We start from the raw sequence: 22643 nt of genomic DNA, 5'->3' as shown, positions 1-22643 counted from the left end.
CAAATACTGAACCGTTCTCTGGATTCGCCCCTCAAAATTTGGACCATGACGAAAACACAGGGAGTCCTTGACTTATAACCATTCTTTTAACGACTGTTCGAACTTACAACGGAACTGAAAAAATGTGATTTGTGACTGGTCCTTGCACTTACAACCATTGCAGCAACCCTATGGCTGCATGATCAAAATTCAAGTGTTTGGCAACCAGGATGTATTTACAAATAGTTGCAGGATCCCAGGGTTGTGTGATCACCATTTGTGACCCCAGATAGCTTCCCACAATCAAAGCCAGCGGGGAAAGTTGGATTAGTTAACAACTGCAGTTTGACTTAACAAAAGGACATCAAATTGGATGCGGCCCATTTAACAACCGCTTTGTCTAGCCACAGAATTTCTGCTCCCAATTGTAGTTGTATGTTGAGAACTATCTGTCTTCCCTTTGCTATTCTCTCCACCAAAAAAGAACCCAACCACCAAATGGAAGCAAGTATTAGGGACTCACCCCTGTGTTCAGCTTAATGTTAGAGCAATCTTCGGTGATGAGTGCCCCGCTGTCATCGGTCATGTTTGTCATGCCACTCATGCTGCTGGAGTCATCCGTGGCCCAGTCGTTGGATCGCCGTTCGTGCTGGTACTGCAAAGCTGGCAGCTGGGTGGCTTGGATGTCCATGCTGGAATCCACAAGCTTGCCAACTCTTCAAGAAAGATCAAATTCAGAATTTTACTTTCTCCCACTCCCCGCAATTTTACTCTCATAACAAGCCTCATGGGATGTGATCTCTTGAGAAGGCCAACCCATCTTCCAAGCTCATCTTCCAAGTTCATCTTCCAAGTTCATCTTCCAAGTTCACCTTCCAAGTTCACCTTTCAACCCACCTTTCAAGCTCATCTGCCAAATTTATCTTCCAAGCTCACCTTCCAAACCCACCTTCCAAGCTCACTTTCCAAGTTCACTTTTCAAGCTCATCTTCCAAGTTCACCTTTCAACCCATCTTTCAAGCTCATCTTCCAAATTCATCCTCCAAGCTGACCTTCCAAGCCCACCTTTCAAGCTCACCTTCCAAACCCACCTTCCAAGCTGACCTTCCAAACCCACCTCCCACGCTCACCTTCCAAGTTCACCTTTCAACCCATCTTTCAACCCCATGCCAAATTCATCTTACAAGCCCACCTTTCAACCTCGCTTGGCAAGCTCATCAAAAAGTTACCTAAGGAAGACCTCTTCCATTGTAGTAACGGAAGCTCCATAACTGGCAATGCCCAGTTCTTCCCGGCGTAACTCCAGCTCTGTGAACAAAGCCTCAAATCTGGAAGGAAAAAGTAAGGGAGAAGATTTGAATTCAGACACCACATTCACAGCCATACCCAGGTTGATTTTCAGAAGCCCATGGATAGCTCCCTTCAGGTCAGCCGTAACAATCTTCATTTTAAAAGAGGCTCTTAGTAATTAATTTAATCAATATAGGAGAAGATGTGCTGTGAAGTAAACCATAGCCTTTACCGTCATCTTTATCTATAACAGAGGCCTAATGGTCTCATAGAAAATAAAAGGAGAGTGAGTGACAATTTTGTTTGGAATTGGCCCTGTCTGTCAAAAAAGACAAAAATTAAGAGATTGGGAAATGCTAGAGGGTGTGTGTGTGTGTGTGTGTGTGTGTGCATCTGCCTGGTAAACAGATGGTTTGAGATTCTTTTAAGCTATTCTGAGAGCACCTATAACCTGGTCTTCTAGCAGGAGGTTGGACTAGAAGACCTCCAAGGACCCTCCCAGCTTTGTTATCCTGTTATTCTGTTCAACCCTGCCTATCAGGTTCAAAAGCTTAGGAAACTCAGTTCTGGCTGTGTGTGTTCACACAACATATGACAACCCATACGACCAAATTCCATTTAAGGCTGACGTGGTCCTCAAACCCACCCCACGGAGCTTTTCAGGGCAGAGGATGAGTGCAGAAATTGGGTTCAATCAAATGAGCCCTTGACCGAGGTAACCACGATCAAATTTGGCCTTGGTTATGACATGGTGAAGTGCACTGGAGTTCAACAGATGGTTAAGTCCCATTATGCAAGCAAAACTGAAGGGATAAATTGGTGGTACAATGGAGGAGGCCTCCTTCAAGCCTCCTCCATGTTCTCCAGGTGAATTGAATCCAACTCCCATCACTTCCATTGAGACTTTGAGTCTTTGGCAAACTTGAATCCCCACCCGGGCATCCCCCGTAGTTATTAAGGGTGGGATTACTTGTGCGTGCTCTCCTTGGGTAGAATGAAGGACAATTCTGCCCCCACGTTGCTCTCCAGAGAAGCATTGGGGACATAATGATAGATGAGGTGGGAGATCTCTCCGAGGTTGCAATAGGGCTCTTTCACCATCACCATGTGGTACCCAGCACCTGAAAAGGAAGAAGGATTATTGCCTGATGATGCTTTCTTGGGATCATCATCACCCCTAACTTTCATGTCCTTCAGAGCTAAAGAGATGGCCACACACAGCCAACCATGGTTGGACTTGAAAAATTCCATCAGGATTGGATGTAGAGTTGAGGAATTGACTCAGAAGTCAAAAAAATACTCTCTGGAAGAAAGCAATGGGAAAACGCTTCCATGCTGTTGCTAAGAATATGGACACTTCCTTAAAATTACCAATTATGCTCAAGGAGAACTTATATGACCCTGACCTGATGTAACCTCTCGATCACAAGACATGTCACAAGACTCTCACTGATGACTCACACCTGACCCGTCACTTGATACAACCACACCAGAAGCCCTTATAAACAAAAGAACACTGACACCTCCTAAATTCCACTGAAGATGTTATTTATCCTGGTCATGAAACATTTGGAAACCAACCCACCAGAGGCAGAAAATTTTTCCCCTTATTTTCCTCCCCCCAAAACTAAGCCAGACCACATAGTTTCATAGCGAAGCACGGATATAGAGCTAGTATTCATATAATATACGTGGGTATATACATAATTTTGTATTTATTTATTTTGTCATGTTTATATAGTGTATATTGGAGGCGGTGACCCTCTGAGAGCTGCAAGCAACGAAATCTCATTTCAACGGATGCCGATTGGTGTGCATTCAAAGCGACAGTGACATTATTCCAAGTCGAATCTCCTCACCATATTTATGCTTGAGAAAGAGGGAAGATCCACAACACTGGAGCTCCCCCTTGGCCATAATGGCGATGCGGTCGCCCAACAGGTCTGCCTCGTCCATGAAATGGGTGGTGAGCAAGATGGTGCGAGTTCTCCGCTGCTGCTGCAGGAGCTCCCACGTGGCCCGTCGTGAAACGGGGTCCATGCCTGAGGTAGGTTCATCCAGCATCACCACCTGCAAAGAAGAGGGAGGTTAGGGTTGCGTCGAGAATTGGTTGCAATCTGGTGGGCCCGAGGTGGCTGGAACCCAGCCTCTCAGGTCTTGAATGGAGAACTGGGGAAGCGTAATGGAAAGAGGTGGTGGACGTAACGGCACAGCCAGAAGGAAGAGGGAGGAGTGGACGCAACCTGAAGTAGTTTGATTTAGTCATTATTCCCCTTCTAAGGGAGAAAAGCCCCACTCGCCACCCCTCTCTATCATCCTGGGCTGTTTAAGGTCAGCTTATTGGAAGGACCCCACCATATGCATTGTATCAAGAATGTGAATGCGAACATTAAAAGGTGGACTAAAAAAATCCACTTTTGTTTTCATTTTGGTCATGTGGTAGATATTATGGTTTGAAAATGAGAAGATGAAAGTTTTATTATGAAAGAAAGGGGGACGGAAAGAAAGGAAGGAAGGAAGAAGGAAGGAAGGAAAGAAAGGAGGGGAGGAGGAAAGAAGGAAGAAGGAGGAAACGAAGTAGGAAGGGAAGAGGGAAAGGAGGAAGGGAAGGAGGAAGAGGGAAGGAGGAAAGAAAGGAGGAAGGGAAGGAGAAAGGGGGAAAGGAGGAAGGAGGAAAGAAAGGAGGAAGGGAAGGAGGAAGGAAGAAAGAAGGAGGAAAGAAAGGAGAAAGGGAAGGAGAAAGGGAAGGAGGAAGGAGGAAAAAGGAAAGAAAGGAGGAAGGGAAGGAGGAAGGAGGAAAGAAAAGAGGAAGGGAAGGAGGAAAGAAAGGAGGAAAGAAAAAGAAAAAAGAAGGAAGGAAGGAAGGAAGGAAAGAAGGAAGGAAGGAAGAAAGAGAAAGAAAGAAAAAAGAAAGAAAGAAAGAAAGAAAGAAAGAAAGAAAGAAAGAAAGAAAGAAAGAAAGAAAGAAAGAAAGAAAGAAAGAAAGAAAAGAGGAAAGATTTAGGTTCAACTCCCTTGTTCAATCAAAGAACCCAACTCACTGTAATGATTCACTCTTAGTCTGGGGCCCAGGATTGTTGTAATTTTTCGGGAGGTTCACACACACCCTCCGTTCAACCCTCCCAAATGGCAGGGCGTAGGTACCACAAAATGTGACCCTTCATTCACATTTTAAACAAAGAAGGACCTTGATGGGAAAACAAGAGCTACAGCTCGAGATGGTGGAGACACCCAACCTCTCCACTCCATCCTCTGCCGTTTGGGTGGTCCCCATCCACCCTGCAAAGGCACCAAGTCCACCAGACTCTCTCAGAACCACCTGCACAGGTGAACCAGGGTGAGGGGCTTGGCTGAGCCGCACCTTGGAGTCCCCGATGAGAGCGATGGCAATGGAGAGCTTGCGTTTCATGCCTCCGGAAAGGGCCTTGGACAAAGTGCCCCGTTTCTCTTGTAAGTTGAGGATGTGCAGGATATGGGTGATCTCCCCCGGGCATTTTTCAGCAGGAAATCCTTTCAGCTGTGATGGAAGAGAAAAAAAAAGAAAAAAAAAAGGGTGTGAGGTCTCAACCTGGCCTTAGGGATTAACAGATGAGTTGGAAGCGACCTTGGAGGTCATCTAGCCCTGCCTTGCATCCAGGAAGTCCTCGTTTTACAAGTGCTAGGTTCCAAGTTACAGTGGACCGTACAATGGGAGTTTTGACCTGAATCTGGAACCCAAGAATCCTCCTCCCCGTTGCAGTCATGTGACTGCACATCCAGAGCTCATCAACGACCTGCGTTTATGACCGTTCCCAGTGTCCTGTGGTCACGTGACTGTGTTTCTTACGATGTTTTTGCCCCAAACCAGCACTGACTTCCGGTTTTAATGAGCTCACTTTTCGATCACAAAATTCCCTTAATGACTGCTGCAAACTTATTTTCCCACTATGGCTTCTTCTAAAGTGTCCTTCACTTAGAAAGCCCCTCCTTCCCTTTCCTTTATTCCAAAGGGCCTTTGGTTATCCTTTGGTTGCCGGTGACTACGGTTTATGCTTTGGGAAACTGTATACATCTATATATATAAAAGCAAAATGCCACTCATGCATCATCACAAAATCTCCAAAACTTGAACAACGCCTACAAACTTGAAATTTGGCACCTATGTTCCCCTTGGCTTCTAGGGGCTCACTAAGAAAGGATTTTTTGAAATGACCATCAGAGCATTAGGATTTCGTATACTATTATTATTAACATGCTCTGATGCTAAGGAGTTCTACTCCCCCTCCCCACCTGAAAAGAAATCTGTTCCAAATGCAAAACACAAGCAGAGGAGAGGAGTTTTGGTTTCAGTTTCACAGCACCAAGCAGCTTTAGTACAGAACAGTTGAGCTAAGCCACGCCCCGGCTCCTTGTTGTCTCCTTCTTGCTCACACAGCAAATACTCTTTTGGTTTCCAAACAGCCCTCAGCTCTCTCACACACTGACAGAACGTTAGCCAGATGACCCACGGATGCTGGTAGGCAGAGCTAGAATTTTTTCCCCTTATTTTCCTCCCCCAAAACTAAGCCCAATTAAACCTTAAGTCCAAGTAAACATTGACCAAAATTTTACCCCAGAGTAGAAGTACAGATGCTCTTCCACCGTCATGTGGTCAAAGAGGACATCGTGCTGAGGACAAAGACCCAGGCTCTTCCGGATGAGAACCATGTCTTGGGAGATTTCGTAGCCATTGATGTACGCCTGTCCACTTGTAGGGGGATACAGTCCTAAGAAACAGCCAAGGAAAAAAAGGGGACACAGCTTAGGGTGAAATATAACTCCAGGCAACATAAGAATCATAAAAGTCATAAAAGTCTGAATTATTTATAAATAAATCAATAGAAGAAGGAGATTTAAGAGACATTAGAATCATCTTCATCATCATATTTTAATGACCCCATCATCAAAAAAATTACTACCAACCTGCCTTCCATTGAGGACCTGTATACTGCACAAGTCAAAAAGAAGCTGTGAAAATATTTACAGACCCCTCACATCCTGGACATAAACTGTTTCAACTCCTTCCCTCAAAACGATGCTATAGAGCATTGCACACCAGAACAACTAGACACAAGGACAGTTTTTCCCTGAACGCCATCCCTCTGCTAAACAAATAATTCCCTCAACACTCTCCAACTATTTACAAAGTCCGCATTACTATTAATCCTCCCATCACTCCTTATCACCCATTTCCTCCCACTTGTGACTGTATGACTGTAACTTTGTCGCTTGTATCCTTACGATTTATATTGACTGTTTCCTAGTATGATTTGATTGCTTATTGTACCCTGTGACTATTACTAAGTGTTGTACCTGGTGATTCTTGACTCTTGATGAATGTATCTTTTCTTTTATGCACACTGAGAGCATTTGCACCAAGACAAATTCCTTGTGTGTCCAATCACCCTTGGCCAATAAAGAATTCTATTCTATTCTATTCTATTCTATTCTATTCTATTCTATTCTACTCTATTCTACTCTATTCTATTCTATTCTATTCTATTCTATTCTATTCTGCTCTATTCTATTCTATTCTATTCTGCTCTATTCTACTCTATGAAGTTTCTGCTCTATTCTGCTCTATTCTATTCTATTCTATGAAGTTTCTGCTCTATTCTGCTCTATTCTGCTCTATTCTGCTCTATTCTATTCTATTCTATTCTATTCTATTCTATTCTATTCTATTCTATTCTATTCTATTCTATTCTATGAAGTTTCTGCCTTTTCATGCTTGCTGCTCAATGGTAGGTCCAACTCAGCTTCCTACTCTCCCTTAAAGCTAAGGTTTTCATAGAGCTCCATTTAAAAGATAGTGCTTTCTTTTGTTCATACGGGACCTCTAGATCTGATGATGATGATGATGATATGGTCTGAATTCCAGATCCAAGCTAGGTCCAAGCTTCACCTGTCAGCATGGACAAAGTGGTGGTTTTTCCAGCCCCGTTGTGTCCAAGAAGGACAGTGATTTGTCCTTCGTACATATTAAGAGTCAGGTCCTTCACAGCTTCTCTGGTTTTGTTTCCCACTTTGAACACCTGCAGAAAAGCAAGGAAAAAAAAAGGATAAAGATAAAGGTCCTTTTTCTGAAACAGATTCAGCAAAAATGCCCTGGAGTATTCAAGTTATACGGCACATAGAATCAAATGACTGAAGGGTCACAAAAACACTTATTGAACCTATTAAAGAGAATATTTGTAGCTCAGGGTTGAAATGTGAGGTCCTTGGTGCTCCCTGGGCTTGGCGGCTTTCTTGCAGACATTTCACTACCCAGCTAGGCAACATCATCAATACTAGAGGGAAGTGGAATTTCCTCTGTTTATATATAAGTGTCAATAGAAGAGACTATTTGTAGCTCAGGGTTGAAGTGAGGGGTCCCCTGAGCTTGGTTGTTTTCTTGCAGACATTTCACTACCCAACTAGAGAACACCATCAGAGCTAGAAGGGAGCGGAGTTTGTGAAGTGGAGGAGGAGGAGGAAGAAGTGACGGGGAAGGAGACGAAGAGCAGGACTATGCACTCCTTGGTGCTCTCTGAGCTCGGTTGTTTTCTCGTGGACATTTCATTACCCAACTAGGCAACAACATCAGTGCTGGAAGGGACTGGCATTTGCAGACTGGTGGTGGTAGTGGTGGTGGTGGAGGAAAAGGAGGAGGAGGAGGAGGAGGAGGAGGAGGAGGAGGAGGAGGAGGAGGAGGAGGAGGAGGAGGAGGAGGAGAAGGGAGGAGGATTGTGGGGTCCTTGTTGCTCTTTGAACTTAGTTGTTTTCTTGCAGGCATTTCACTACCCAACTAGGAAACATCATCAGAGCTAGAAGGGAGTGGAGTTTGTTCTGTTTATAGATAAGTGCTGATAGAAGAGACTATTTGTAACTCAGGGTTGAAGTGAGGGGTCTTAAGCGTTCTCCGAGTGTGGTTATTTTCTTGAAGACATTTGATTACCCAACTAGGTAATATCATCAGTGCTTAGAAGGGGGTCAGGAATACAGAGCAAACCGTGAGAGGCACCTCATGTGACATACATCTTTCCATGTGCCTCCCCATTTGATGCACCCGTAACATGTATGCAGGAATCTCTTCCAGATACTACCTGTCAGGGTTCCGGCGATATCCCTATCATGAGCTTCGAGCCAAGCTTCAAAAGAATCCAAAATATTTATTAGGAGCAACATGTCAGCATTGACCAGTATGAAGCCAACTCTGACACACATGATTTATGGTCACCTGTGACCCTGTTTCCCTCCTTCCCCCTCAGTGTGTCATAAATCAGATTCTCCAACGAAGCACCTTCATGGGCTGGGTATCATCCATCAAATATCCAATGAAAGATTTTCCTGGGCAGAAGATCCGGTAGCCTAGCTACAATCTTTGTAAGATAAGTGTGGAATGTACTTCTGGTTTTAACTTCTGTACTGCTCCTTCAGGATTTTCCCCCTAGTGCTTATGGCAACTCAAAAACAAGCATAGGAATGCTTTACGAGTTGACACTACCTATATCAGCAGAGTCTTGCAGAGAAGCAAGAAGAAGAATCCCTTTCTGAAGGAACGCTGGAGCTTTGCACATCCTCATCCAGTTTTACGGGAGATCTGCAGCTCTCACTGCCAATAGGCCACTTTTGTTACCTTTTCTGGAAATCTCACACGATTTTACAAAGTTTGATCTTGCTCGAACAAGTGCATGTTTATTTTTCTTAGGAAGTGCTCTGAGAGCCACACACCTGTCCATTAGAAACCTTCCCCAACAACCAGCATCACCACAAACACAGACAGGTTTGGGACTTAGAAGCGGAGCAACCAGCAGAAGCAGCTCACCTTGAAAAGGTGTTTGATTTTGATGCCTGACACCAAGTCCGAAGGCTCCTCCTCTATGAATTGACTCTTCAAGGCTTTTTCTGGGTCTTCCTCCTCTTCCTTCTCTTTTCCCAGAACAGTCTGGGGGCTCCCACACCAGTAAGAAGGCTAAAGAAACAAAGAGAATCCATCATTCCTTTCCCAAAAAAGTGACCCAGGAAAGAATACCAGAAGGTTCTTTTGAAAGTATACAAGTTTTCTTCCTCTCTGGAGGAAATGTCCCTCGTGAATGACAGCAAAACTAGTTCTGAAGGCCGTGAAACCCACTTTTCCAAACAGAAAGCCAAAAAGATGTTTTTCAAACACTGATGTGCACAAATCCCCAATACTGTACATTATTGCAAAATGCATTTTTTAATCTTAATAGTCTATTAAGATTGTCTGCCATTAAGCTAGTGTTGACTTTTAGTGACCATGGCATAGATAGTTTTTTCTATAGGAAGATTTGTCTTCAACCTGGTTGACAGTCTCTTAATTTTTATTTATTTTATACGGATAAAATCTAGGCAGCTTAAATTTTCGCAAGATATCAATGTTGACAAAGTGGCGGCTAAAATTGCAAGTACCTTTTCCAACGCACAGCTTGGAATGTAGGTTTGTTCTCTCGGCTAAAATAATCAACCCAAACATATATGAGAAGGGAAAAACTCACGTCTTGTCAGATAGGTGGCTATGAAAATTCAACAGATAGATGATGGATGGATGGATGGATGGATGGATGGATGGATGGATGGGTAGATAGGTACATAGATATTAGATAGAGAGATAGATGATAGAGAAATAGAGATAGAGACAGATAGATGAGCAGATGAAGAGAGAGAGAGAGAGAGAGAGAGAGAGGCCCAACGCTTACCATGACAAAGAAATACCAGGGTTGTGGAATGCCATATTCTCCCGGAAACACGTTCTCCATGTACCAAGCAACAAAGCCATAGATTGTAGAATCCAGGAGAAGCATACCCAGCACATGAGCCATTGTGAAGTTATCATCAACACTGACAGCTCTCATCAGGTTTCCCCACTGTATCCCTGTGCCTGGAAAATACAAACTTTTCTTTATTTATTTCATTAATTAAATTTATACGCCATCCATCTCCACCATAAGCCGACTCTGAGAAGTTTATAGACCATAAATAGTAGAAAAGCAGTTAAAAATTTAAAACCATGTAAATTAATTTTTTTAAAGTATATACATTTGGAAGTGCAAACTTTTAAAACAAATAAATAGCATGCTAGAAGGATTTCATATATATATATTCTCTGAGGTTCTCGCGGGTATTAGTATCTTTGGTTATTTGGGTTTTCTCCTGCATAAGATTGGAAGTATCTAGGCAACGTTTCAATGAAGTCTCATTCATCATCTTCAGGCTTGTGTCTTCGGCTCTGTGCTTCTCAGAGTGATGAGAGGCACAGAGAAGCACAGAGCCGAAGACACAAGCCTGAAGATGATGAATGAGACTTCATCGAAATGTTGCCTAGATACTTCCAATCTTACGCGGGAGAAAACCTGAATAACCAAAGATCCATACACACACACACACACACACACACACACATGTCTCATCTCATCACCTTATCATAACTTACCTTATCTATCTTTCTTTCCATCTATCCATCCATCTATCCATCCATCCGTCCTTCTGTCCATCCATCCATATTTCTATCTTTGTTTCTATCCATTTCTCCATCCATCCATCCATCCATCCAGTCTTCCACCTATCATTTATCCATTCATCCCTGACTGGCTGGCTGGCTGACTGGGGAATTCTAGTAGTTGAAATCTACGCAACTTAAAGTTACCACGGTTGAGAAACACTGATTTAGAGCATGCTGGATGGGGAATTTTGGGATTTGACATTACCAAGTTGGACAACTTTGTATACATACATACATACACGCATAATATTCCTGACATTGGCACCCAACCTACAGAGCGGGGGGCAATGTTGAAGGAAGCAATGCTCACCTTTCCCTTCAAACATGCCGATCAGCTGTGCCCCCATAGCCATGGCGACGTTGGAGATAAGACAGGACGACAGTTTCTGGCTGTGAGTCATGTGGTCGTAGCGGGGGGAGATAAAAAAGTACGGAATGTAGGAGAAAAAATAGAGGAAACCTCCCGCAGCTGCGGCTACATTTGCTGCAAACACAAAGTGGATATTGACTGTAAAAAGAATCAACGGGGCTTGGTGGCCTTTGGAGAGCCAATGCATTTGTGATAGACCAGGGGCAACCTCAGAATGGCTGGAGCAGAGGGGAGGAGGAGGGATAAAGGGAGGGGACAACTCTGAGCAGGGATGGGGAATTTTGCATTGCACCGCTAACTTCTTCTTTTTTTAATTTATATATTTTGGGGGGATTTTATTCATAAACATTTTTTTTGAATACAGCGTTTTGCCCAGATATATTATTTACAAAAAAAAAAAGGAAACATAACTAATATTGTAAAAAATATTGTCTGTTTACTAATAATAATACTCATAATAACACCTAAACTAACAGCTCTAGTAATACTACAATTCCCATACAATGTTCCCATTCTTTCTATTAAACTCATTCATATTTTTAATATTTATAACAATTGTAGTTCTGTATCCCCCCCGTTTTTAATAAGAACATTCATCGTTTTTCTTCCTCTAACTTCTATTCCTTGCTTTAAGCCACTCATAAAATGTATTCCATGTCAAATAGTATTCTGACTCTTCTTTTTCTTTTATTTTTAAAGTTAATCTGTCCATCTCAGCACATTCTAGGATCTTTCTGATTACCTCCTCATCTGGTGGAATATGTTCATTTTAACAAAATTTTGCAACAGCTAATCCTTGCTGCTGTTAGTATATGTAAAACTAAATATGCAGTTCCCTTTTCATAACCCTCTGGGATTATGCTCAACAACCATACTTCTGGTTTCCAAGATTTTCATATAAAAGATGAAAGTAATATTATAAAAAGTGAAAAAAAAATTTAAAAAGATAAAAGAAGTAGAAAGGACAGTGCAGGTAGGGAAGGGAAGAAGGGAAGAGATAAGGAGGGGGAGGAGGGAAGGAAGGAAGGAAGGAAGGAAGGAAGGAAAAGGGGAAAGAGGAAGAGAAGGGGAGGGGAGGAGAGGAAAGGGGAGGAGGGGAAAGAGAAGGAAAGGAAAGGAGAAAGGAAAGGAAAGGAAAGGAAAGGAAAGGAAAGGAAAGGAAAGGAAAGGAAAGGAAAGGAAAGGAAAGGAAAGGAAAGGAAAGGAAAGCATTCCCATTTTGCTTTACAACAGTGGCAAACAAATTCATTATCTCTCCTCCCTCTTTAAAGTTACAACACAATTCTCTTCTGGCTTTGGAAAGACAAGTAAAATTTGTTTAGACATTCAGATAAGGTAAGCAGGAATGAATACTGCCTCTGTCTATATCCCAACTGTGCTGGTAAAGTAATGTGGGTCAAACATGATTAATGCTCAGATGGAAGTCTACTAGAGACTCCTAGGACTAACACGGAAAGAAAACAACAACACAACACAACACAAGGAGGGAAATCCCTTCCGTAACATCAATAAAATATCCACGTAGTTATCGAGAGACAAACTTTTACATAATAAGGAAAGGTGGCAGCTTAGTCGGGATTGTGTGGCAACGGGGAAACCCTAAACAGGAAGCCCATAGTAGAAACCCTCTTGCTCACCTTTTGAGAAGAACGTGCTGACCATGAAGCTGAAGGAGATGGTTGAGATGCAAAACACCACCAGGAAAGTGAAGACCAGAGTCGGGTCGCTGTTGGCCAGCACAGCCCCCTGTTCGCTCACCTGCAAAAAAAAAATGGAAGCCTGTTAATAAGCTCTCCTACTCTTTCAGGCCTCATCCTTTCCTAGGGAATCACTGCGGTTATTAATTTAATAACTTGGTTATTTTAAGTGAATCCGGCTCCTTCGTTGCCTCTGCTTGCCAGAAAGTCGCAAAAGGGGATCCACGTGTCAGGACTCCAAGAAATCCACCCCCATTCAAATCATAAGTCTCTAGCCGCATCTCAGAGAAAAGAACTTTGATTTATTGGAAGTGACCACGTTGGCGTTAGCGGGATGCAGCCGACGCTAAAATACACCATTCATTTCCCCCTTGACCCTGGTCTTCCCCCCATCCCCTGGATGTGTATTCTCCAATGGGACACATCCATAGCCAAGAGTCATCCATCATGCTCTCCAGTAATATTCTTGCGCTCCGACCACTTTGGGCTGCCAGGGCGATTATCTAGGCACTTAAGGAATGCACTGTTTCCCCACACACTCCCTTTCTGCTGGCAGCTAAAAAGACCAAAGGAGTATCTTTTTAGTTGACACCACGTGGACAAGGAAACCGTCATAAATAGGAGTCAGTTGCCAAGATGTTGAATTTTGATCACGTGACCATGGAGAGGAGGTTGCCGGCGGGCCTAAGTGTGAGAAACGGTCCTGAGTCACTTTTTTTCAGTGGCGTTGTATCTTGGTCACTTAAATGAACTGTTGGAAGTCGAGGACTGCCTGTTTTTGTTTATATTATATATCTTCTTCAAAGGGTCGGATAAAAAAAGAAAGAAAACGAGGATGCTCACCTTGACGCAGAAGAGGATGGTCACAAAGAAGATGGACACTATGAGGAAGAGGAAGAAGAGGAGGAACCATGCACTCCAGTGTAGCCAGTTACTGAGTCCCATCATGCGCATGTACTCCTAGGGACACAAAATTCCACATGGAATTACACGTACCTGCTAAGCAACAGGGAGGAGCAAACGCCTATCATCTGTACTTCCACGCACCCACTCCAGGGTCCGTTTCCGTTGCTCCCCTTTGAGAGGAGGTTTCGGAGTATCTATAGCAGGACTGCTAGAGTCTGGCACCACTTTGATCCTTAGGTCTCGTCAACTCTTTTCTTTCGCCATTTATATGTATACATTCAGACGAGACTGTGCTTTCTCTGTGTCATGTGTGTGTGTGTGTAGGTAGATATATACAAAATGGTTATATCTTGAGAGCTGAATGCAACAAAACCTCATTTTAATGTATGCTGATTAGGTTATGTTTAAAGTGACAATAAAGCTTCTATTCTATTCTATTCTATTCTATTCTATTCTATTCTATTCTATTCTACTCTACTCTACTCTTCATTCCAGTATTCTGTTGTCCTGTCCTGTCCTGTCCTGTCCTGTCCTATCCTATCCTATCCTATCCTATCCTATCCTATCCTATCCTATCCTATCCTATCCTATCCCCTATTCTCTATTCCCTATTCTAATCTGTTCTATTCCATTCCTTTCATTCCATATTCTATCCCATTCCATATTCTATCCTACCCTATTCTATGCTATATTCTATTCCCTATTCCATTCGCCTATTTTAATTATCCATCTGAGCTTTCCTCGTTTTTATATAGCCATTGGCGCATTAGGTTTTCAAAGCTGTTTGCACACTTACCACAAGCCAACTAAGGTTTTGTGGGTGTTTTTGTCTGCCTTAAAATAAAGCCATTCTTCAAAGCAGCCTCAGGGCCTGGTTCGTACCAAATTCTGAGGCGCAATTTGTTAAACTCTGCTTATTTTGACATCACCCTTAAGGCATCATAGATGAGTCGGCCCATCACACCAAGACAGAAGCAGACCAACCATAGTTTAGCATTAACTGCAAACGACACCATGATTTCTCCCTTATTCTCCTGCTCCTTCTTTCTCTTTCTTTTCTCATTTTTTTTTAAAAAAATGCCACATTTCTCAGGGTAAGCGCCGGCGTTCTAGATTCCAAATGGACTTGATTACAACTAACGTCAACAACGCATCACGTCAAGGAACCCATTTCCTCCCATGGTTGGGGTAGCCAACCAGCTAGGCTTGTCCTACCAAACCCCGGAGCAGATCCTTCCGTTACCTTCAGCTTCTTCTCCTTCTCATGCACCACAGCGCGGACAATGTTGAGGGAGGTGTAGGTGAAGCTCAGCATGAGTACTAAGGGAAGCTGGTTCTGAATGGCTATGAGGAAGAGGTCATTGTCATAAGGGGGATAAGGAAAGCGCTGAATCCAGAAGTGGAATCTCGAAGAAGTCACCCGATCCGGAAGATCAGAAGTAGATGTGTTGGCATGGTACTGAAGGATGGCCATATCCACCGCATGTTGCACTGCAAGGAAACCTTCACGGAAGTACCCTAGCAAAGCAAGAAGAAGGAAGCCATGTAAAAAAGAGGTGGCTGTCAAGGTTCCAACAGATGCCCTAATTAATTCACGAGCCTCGGAGCCAAGTTTCAAAAGAAATCCAATTACTGATTAGGAGCAACATGTCAGCTCAGTTCAATTCAGAACTTCAACAGGTAGCCCCACCTGATAAAGCTGCTCTGATTTCTCTAAAACGATCAAGCAAAATATAGATTTTAAACCAGAAATATTTTTTTAAAAAAAGTTTTTTATTTTAACAACAAACAAAACAACATAAAACATACAACATAAAACATAAAAACATCATCCTTCTTCATAAATTTACAAGCAGTGTATCTGTTGGTTTACCACTTTTGTTTTGTGCATCCATTTCCTAAACGCTAATATAATTATATTACATAATAACTCATATTATCAATCAACAATTGTAATAAACCAGAAATATTTTTGTTGGGTATCTTCTTAGAACAGTATAATAAAGGAAATACATCTTTAATTTTGCATGCATTGATTGTGTTTGCACAGCAATGGAAAAATGAAGAGATCCCTGCAGTTGAAAGTGTTATAAAAAAAATATTAGAATGTGCAGAGATGGATAGACTAATACTTAAAAGAAAAGGAAGAAACAAAATCCTTCCTAACATAGGGCTTGTTTTACCAATGGTTAACTAACAGAAACAGGGGTTAGAAATTAAAAAGATAATTAATTGTATATGGATTTTTTTTTTTTAGTATGGATAAAGCTTCTCTAAATTTGGAAGCTAAGTGGGATCAGGCATGGTTAATATTTTGAAAGAAAACCATCTGAAATATCAAAACTATAAGCTACAGTAGTCAAGGTCACAACCCAGAAAAATGCATATGCGGATGCATTTTCATACTGCTGCCAAAAAAATGACATCATCCTGACTCAGACTCATCAGAAGTCTAGCAAGGTATGAAGGACTCTTCATTGATTCAGTGTTTTTGAAGACTTTATTGGCTTATTTGTTCTCCTCATTAAATTTATATTTTTAATTCAAGGTGGCTTCATTGTACACGTTCATTTTATCTCAAAACAGCAACATGGTGAAGGATGTTGGGTTGAGAGACCATCAAAAGATATCCATTCACTTTCTAAAACTATATGGGTGGAATTCAAACCTCGATGCCCACTTGAGACACATTGTCATATTTTATGCCAACTTAGCCTTTCACAAAAGTGATCCTTGGTGTGAGGACAGTAGACAGCATAGATTCTAGAGGCTTGTTAAGGGTCATGAATTTTAGACCCTTCAGTTAAAAAATATCTCATGTTTCACAGAACGTGAAAGACCTAAGACCAGTCAGAAGTAGAAAACAGCTCTGTGTGTTTCCAGGTCCTCTTGAAGATCTGGTGATCTGTCATGCCCCTGTCGGAGCGGGGTGGGGGGGGAGATGAGCTGGAACCAGAGCCAACAGAGATTAAGCGGTGGCTTCATTGGCTTCAGAGGAAAATGGGGAAGGGCGGGGCCAGTCAGGCCAGGGCCTTTCAGGATTAGGACAGCTTGTAGACAGGAAGGAACAGGAGCAGGATGAACGAGAGACAGAGCTCAAGCGAGGAGCAAGGACCACCCCCTCCTGATCCGAGAGCACAGAGCATGGAGAGAAGGCGAGAACAGCATAGACCGAGCAGGCTACTCAGGAGAGGAGCGTCCCGCCCCTCTTCACAAGGCACACCTGGGGAATGAGACTTAAGGATACACTGTGGGGAGGGTCATTTGTCAGGAACAAACACTGATATCCTGAAGTGTTGAGTGCCGTCGTTTGAACTTCTCAAGAGTCCTTGCATTCTTCCTGGCTTTCTGCATTAATTACCTGGATCCTTTGCTTCCTGTGAACTCCTTGATTTGCCCTGCTGGATTCATTGCCGTGCAGCCTTGGGGTACACAGCATTGGGCTGGGCTATTTGCCAGCCAGAGGCTGCTTGAGGTGTGCGCAAGGGTTTGACATCACTTTGCTCTGGGACTGGTCAGAAGCCTGGGAGTGTTTGGGGACATTTGGTGCAATAAAGGGACGGTTTGAACTGCCAACTATTTGTGTTATCGCTGTGCCGTGCCCCGGGTCATCAAATGACCTTTCAGCAGAAAATAACCATTGGGGGAAAAAAAATTACCTGGTGTGCCTCCATCGTCACTTTTTGCCTCTCTGGGTCCTGGCAGCTGGAACAATGGGAAGAGGTAATGGGTGTTCCAGTCTCGATCCAGGTTGGGGTTCAATCCTGTCCTCTCACTCGGAGGAGCATTTCTAGGACTGTATTTGAAACGTAGCCGGTAACTAACCTGCAGAGACAAATCACAACCAGACTTGACGTTAATGACATAAGAAGAGTCCGTGACATACTCCAAGGTGTAGTCAAAACTTCAGTAGTTGCACCCGACTTCTTGCCCAGGGTGGGATTCTACTGGTTCAGGCGCACCGGATGTTACATTTTCATCTGGTTCACCCAACAGGTATTTCAACCGTATTTCATGCACCAATTTGAGAAGGTGTCCTTGAAGAGACCAACCAAGCGAACATCTTACCTGGAGTGGCAAGGGATCCTGGCTGTTAGCCACACAGTTCTCAAAAACCACTCCTGCCAGTATGTTGCCCGAATGGTTATCAAAACGGATGTAGCGTTCAAACTCTTTTTCGGATGGAAACCATCGAGCTACAGAGTAAAACATAAATCGTATCATGAAAAGAAGGCCCCAAGGGGAATATTATAATCAACCCAACCCAGCACAGAGCAAACAAATGACAGCACCTCCCTGTTTTTAATCCTTTTTATTATAATAGCCATGTATATTTGTACACCGCCCTGAATCACTCGGTAAGGGAGATGGGTGGTTTATTTAAAATACCATATATCAATGAAATAAAATAAATAAATAACTCGTGTAAGTCCGTAATTGCACTGGGAACGCAGATTGTCCTTAATGAAAATAGGCTGGGAGTATTTTCCAAGTAAACGGGACTGAAACATTTTTTATTATGTCCAGAACAAGGAGGTTGTCATGCCCTTGTCAGTCTGAATCCGAGGAGGAGGAAGAAGAACAGCTGACAGGGAGTGGGAGTGTGGATCTGTCGGCTGTGGAGGAAACTGGGGAAGGACAAAGTCTGGCTGGGCAGAGCAGGGAAGAGATAGAACCAGGGAGAGGGAGTTCAGAGGAAGAACCAGGCCCACTCCGTCTTCATCTTAGGGCATGCAGGGAGGAACGGAGAAGGGAGCAACGTTGGTTGCATGGCCTACGGGGGAGGAAAGGGCCCTGATTCCCTTCATTAGCTACAGCTGGGAAGAGAGTTTAAGAGATACAGGCTGAGTGCAGCAGCTGCTGGGAACAAACGTGAGTTTATCTTGTATTGACTTTGGTTATCTGTATTCCTGGAGTCCTCCCAACCGTGTTGAGTTATTGCTGTGCCTTCACATCTGGAACTCTTGCTCCTGTCCTGCCGGACTAATTACCTCCTCTTGCCTTGATTGGACTTATAGTTACAGTTTTTGTTGACCACGTTTTGGACTTGATTCACTGCAGCCAAAGGCTGTTCCTGGGAGAGTTTTTCGCTAGCCAGAAGTTAACCAGGATATTGGGGGCAAAGTTGGAGCTAATAAAGGGACTCCTACTGATTATCTGACTGTGTTGCCTTTGTGCCACGCCCCTTTGGGTCATCACAGAGGTATTTGGAAATGGCTCAACAGATGCCATCCTAATTCATTGGAGTATCCAGATAGTCCTCAACGTATGACTAAAAAATGGAGCCCAACATTTCTGCTGCTGAGCAAGACAGTTGCTAAGTGAGTTTGGCCCCAATTTTCTTGCCACAGTCATTAAGTGAATCACTGCAATTGTTAATTAACCCGGTTGTTAAGTGAATCTGGCTTCCCCAGGGACTTTGCTTTGTCAGAAGGTTGCAAAAGGAGACCCCAGGGACATTGTGTCCATCATAAATATGAAACCCATTCTGAATTTTGATCACATGACCATGGGGATACGGCAATGGTCATAAGTATGAGACAACGCTCCTTAAGTCACATTTCTGAGTGCCGTTGGAACTTGGAGCAGTCACGAAATGAACTGTTGTGAGTCAAGGACTGCTTGGGAGGACAAGATTTTGCAAGACTCTTTTGTTTTCATAACCAACCTCGCAATAAAGATAAATTTAGCCTTCCTGCAGGGTTCATTTCCTCGTTTGGTGTACCTGGTAAAAACTGACAAGATTTCATCACTTCACAACCCAGGAAGTTTGTTACAAAGGTAAACTTCCTCTGTGTCACAACCTTCATGCTTTTGATAAAATAAGACATAATATAGCTCCTTCCACTGCCACGGACTTGCCCGGGCAGGTTCGTTCGTCGATTACAATCTACCTTCCGCAGGTAAGCAAGATGTTAAAAGTGTACTCAAAAGAATAACTTCTTGCTCGCGCAGCAAATACTCTTTCAGTTTCCAAACAGCCCTCAGCTCTCTCACACACTGACAGGACGCTGGCCAGATGAATACCGAGGGATGCTGGTCGGCAGAGGCAGAATTTCCCCCACCTCTTATTTTCCTCCCCCAAAACTAAGCCCGGCCACATAGTTTCGTAGCAAAGCCTGGGTATCGAGTTAGTTCATAGATATGCGGAAATGGCCTTGTATCTTTGCATCCATAAGCTTTCTCCAAAACGTTCCTCTGGAATTAGGATCAAAAACAGATTCAGTGCCACACAGACTGACAAGGAGGCGTTGCAGGCATCTCCCATAGCATCTCTGGATCTATGGTAGATGTCCTCCTCAGGAGCCTGCTTGCTCCTCAACCAGAAACCAATCTTACTCCATCTAACCTTGATATTTTCAACAATGTCCTCACCTAGGGATGACTTATTTTCCTCATGGGCCTCACCCACTGCTTATTTGCAGAACCAGCCCTGTGAACTGAGGGAGGTTTAATGAGAGATGCCCACATTAATAAAGGAAACAAAAGAGGTTCACATTGCAACTGACCGTCACCCAGTCACTTCAAGCAGCTTAGCTGGAATAATACAATCAACCTCCAGCTCAACTATCAGATTCTTGGTGGCCAAAATGGCCAAGCACTTTGCTTAAGAGGGCTTCCAGGGAAGTCCCACAAATCTCGTGAATTCATCTGGAATACAGGTAATCCTCAACTGAAAACCACAATTCAGCCCCCCAAATTTCTATTGTTAAGGGTTGGGTGAGGTTTTTTTCCCCCTTTTGGCAACTGTTCTTGCCACCGTTTTTAAGAGAATCGTCCCAGTTGCTAAGAGACGGGACCGCCATCTGTCAGAAATGGTGTAGGGTCTTCCTCCTTGGGTGGGGAGGTTGGACTAGATTAGGAGTCGCTAACCTTTTGGACCTGAGGGACCACCAAGCTCATAATTTTACGAGAGAGGGGGAGGGAGGGAGGGAGAGAGAGAGAGAAAGAGAGAAAGAGAAAGAGAGAGACTTTTGGCTTCATGCAAGGAAAGCAGCAGAAGCAGCAGAAGTCTTTCTTTCTCTCCCCCAAACTCCGCCAGAAATGAGTCTTTGCTGGCGCAGCCTCTGGGAGCAGGAGGCCTTGCAGGGTCCCAAAGACTCATTTCTGTCAGAGTTTGGGGAGAGAAACAAAGACTTTATCCGCTTTCCTTGCGTGCAGCCAAAAGCAGAAGAAGAAGCGGAAAGAAGCATCCCGGTGGCCAGGCCAGGCGCGTGGGGCGAATGAGGCAAGTTCCCCCCCTTCACCCTTCCCCCCCTTCCCTCACTGCTTCATGTTGTTCGCAAGGCAAGCGATGCAAGCCTTGTGTTTCCGCGGGCCATGTGGGCGGCGCAGCCTTGTGTTCCTGTGCAGCCTGGATTAATTGCTTTGGGGGTGACATTTCTCTGCGGATCACCAAAATTTTTGCATGGACCACCAGTGGTCCCTGGCCCACTGGTTGGTGACCACTGGACTAGAGGATCTACATGGTCACTTCCAACTCTGTTAATCTGTTTAAAAAAAAGTTAGCCATATAGTTGTTGAGGGCATCTTGCTTCCCCCGTTGGCTTTGCTTGTTATAAGTTTGCAAAAGAAGTATGCAACTGTCATAAATGTGAATCAGTTGCCAAGCCCCTGAATATTGATCCCGAGACCACGGTGAACCTGCAACAGTCGTAAGTGTGAAAAAACAGTCATGTCATTTTTTTCCAGCACTGTTGTAACTTCGAACAGCCACTAAATGAACTTCTATAAGCCGAGGACTATCTGAATTATAAAGTTGCCAAGAGTGAGGTGTCCACAGTGAAGCAGGAATAAGTTAAACTGGACGTGGGAAAAGGTGACTCAGGTGCCCAGAGGTGGTATGCCATAAAAATCCTAAGAGATCAATGTTTTCCCAGTGAGAGTTGGTTGCCAAGACCATGTGGGCTTAGTAAGATTTCACTCGATGAGCTATGCTATAATTCTAAAGATTGGATTATACCATGGCAAACCCAGCTAATTATAACTTATTTGCGAATCCATATTTAAGATAAAGTATTATAGCAGTAAGAACAGCCAACCCAATTAGAGAAGGATGGAAGTAGACTTGGTTGAACCCAACCATGAGTCAACCATGACCAACCGGTCTTCTGGAAGACCAGAAAGCCAGGCAAGGAAAGCAACAGTACATTTGTTCCTGTACACCGATAGACTGCCTATGAATGTGGAAGCTCTCTGGTAAAGACAGGCTACAGTAACAGGCCTTTTGGCTATCCCTGTGTCTTGCAATGAATATTTCATGTTTTCTCCAATTTCACTTGCTTTTCTTGGGGGTGGTGGGTGGGGTAGAAATCAAGATGCAGAATTTGATCTACAAAGCGTAAGGTAGACTTCTCCTGCCTTGATGGCTTCTATGACTTAGAATAGAATAAAAGAAAGGGAAAAGGAAAGGAAAAGGGAAGGGAAGAGTAAGGAAGGGAACAGAAGAGAAGAGAAGGGAAGAAACGTAGAGTGGATGAAGGGAAGGGAAAGGAAGGAAAGAGGAGAGGAAAGAGGAAAGGAAAAGGAAAGAAGGAAAGAAAGTAGAGTGGATGAAGGGAACAAAAGGAAAGGAAAGGAAAGGAAAGGAAAGGAAAGGAAAGGAAAGGAAAGGAAAGGAAAGGAAAGGAAAGGAAAGGAAAGGAAAGGAAAGTAGAGTGGATAAAGTAAAGGAAAGAGGAAAGGGAAAGGAAAGTAGAGTGGATGAAGGGATGGGAAGGAAAGGAAAGTAGAGTGGATAAAGGAAAGAGGAGAGGAGAGGAAAGAAGGAAAGGAAAGTAGAGTGGATGAAGGGAAGGGAACGAAAGAAGAAAGGAAAAGGAAAGGAAAGGAAAGGAAAGAAGGAATGGAAAGTAGTGGATGAATTAAAGGGAAGGAAAGA

At 43.5% G+C, this 22643-nt stretch overlaps 1 protein-coding gene across 3 annotated transcripts in view; it reads right to left on the bottom strand.

Annotated features, from left to right (window-relative positions):
• ABCA3 (ATP binding cassette subfamily A member 3) overlaps positions 1-22643 on the bottom strand; it is a 60582-nt gene that overhangs the window by 15069 nt on the left and 22870 nt on the right. For 2 of the 3 annotated variants that reach the window (XM_026704180.2, XM_087912463.1), the window contains exons 4-18: positions 17831-17958; positions 17422-17587; positions 15006-15280; positions 13700-13816; positions 12797-12917; positions 11100-11273; positions 9987-10168; positions 9095-9241; positions 7193-7322; positions 5860-6014; positions 4631-4786; positions 3129-3339; positions 2240-2390; positions 1209-1307; positions 503-695 (exon numbers count right to left, since the gene is read on the bottom strand). In XM_026704180.2, coding sequence (XP_026559965.1) covers positions 503-695; positions 1209-1307; positions 2240-2390; positions 3129-3339; positions 4631-4786; positions 5860-6014; positions 7193-7322; positions 9095-9241; positions 9987-10168; positions 11100-11273; positions 12797-12917; positions 13700-13816; positions 15006-15280; positions 17422-17587; positions 17831-17958 — 2405 coding nt within the window. The remainder of the gene's footprint in view (positions 1-502; positions 696-1208; positions 1308-2239; positions 2391-3128; positions 3340-4630; positions 4787-5859; positions 6015-7192; positions 7323-9094; positions 9242-9986; positions 10169-11099; positions 11274-12796; positions 12918-13699; positions 13817-15005; positions 15281-17421; positions 17588-17830; positions 17959-22643) is intronic. The other variant, XM_087912464.1, reaches the window with a different exon arrangement.

This window comes from Pseudonaja textilis, chromosome 14, assembly GCF_049901715.1.
Source record: "Pseudonaja textilis isolate UNSWEBS1 chromosome 14, rPseTex1.2, whole genome shotgun sequence".
NCBI classification, from domain to species: domain Eukaryota; kingdom Metazoa; phylum Chordata; class Lepidosauria; order Squamata; family Elapidae; genus Pseudonaja; species Pseudonaja textilis.
This window is presented reverse-complemented; position numbering and strand designations above follow the sequence as displayed.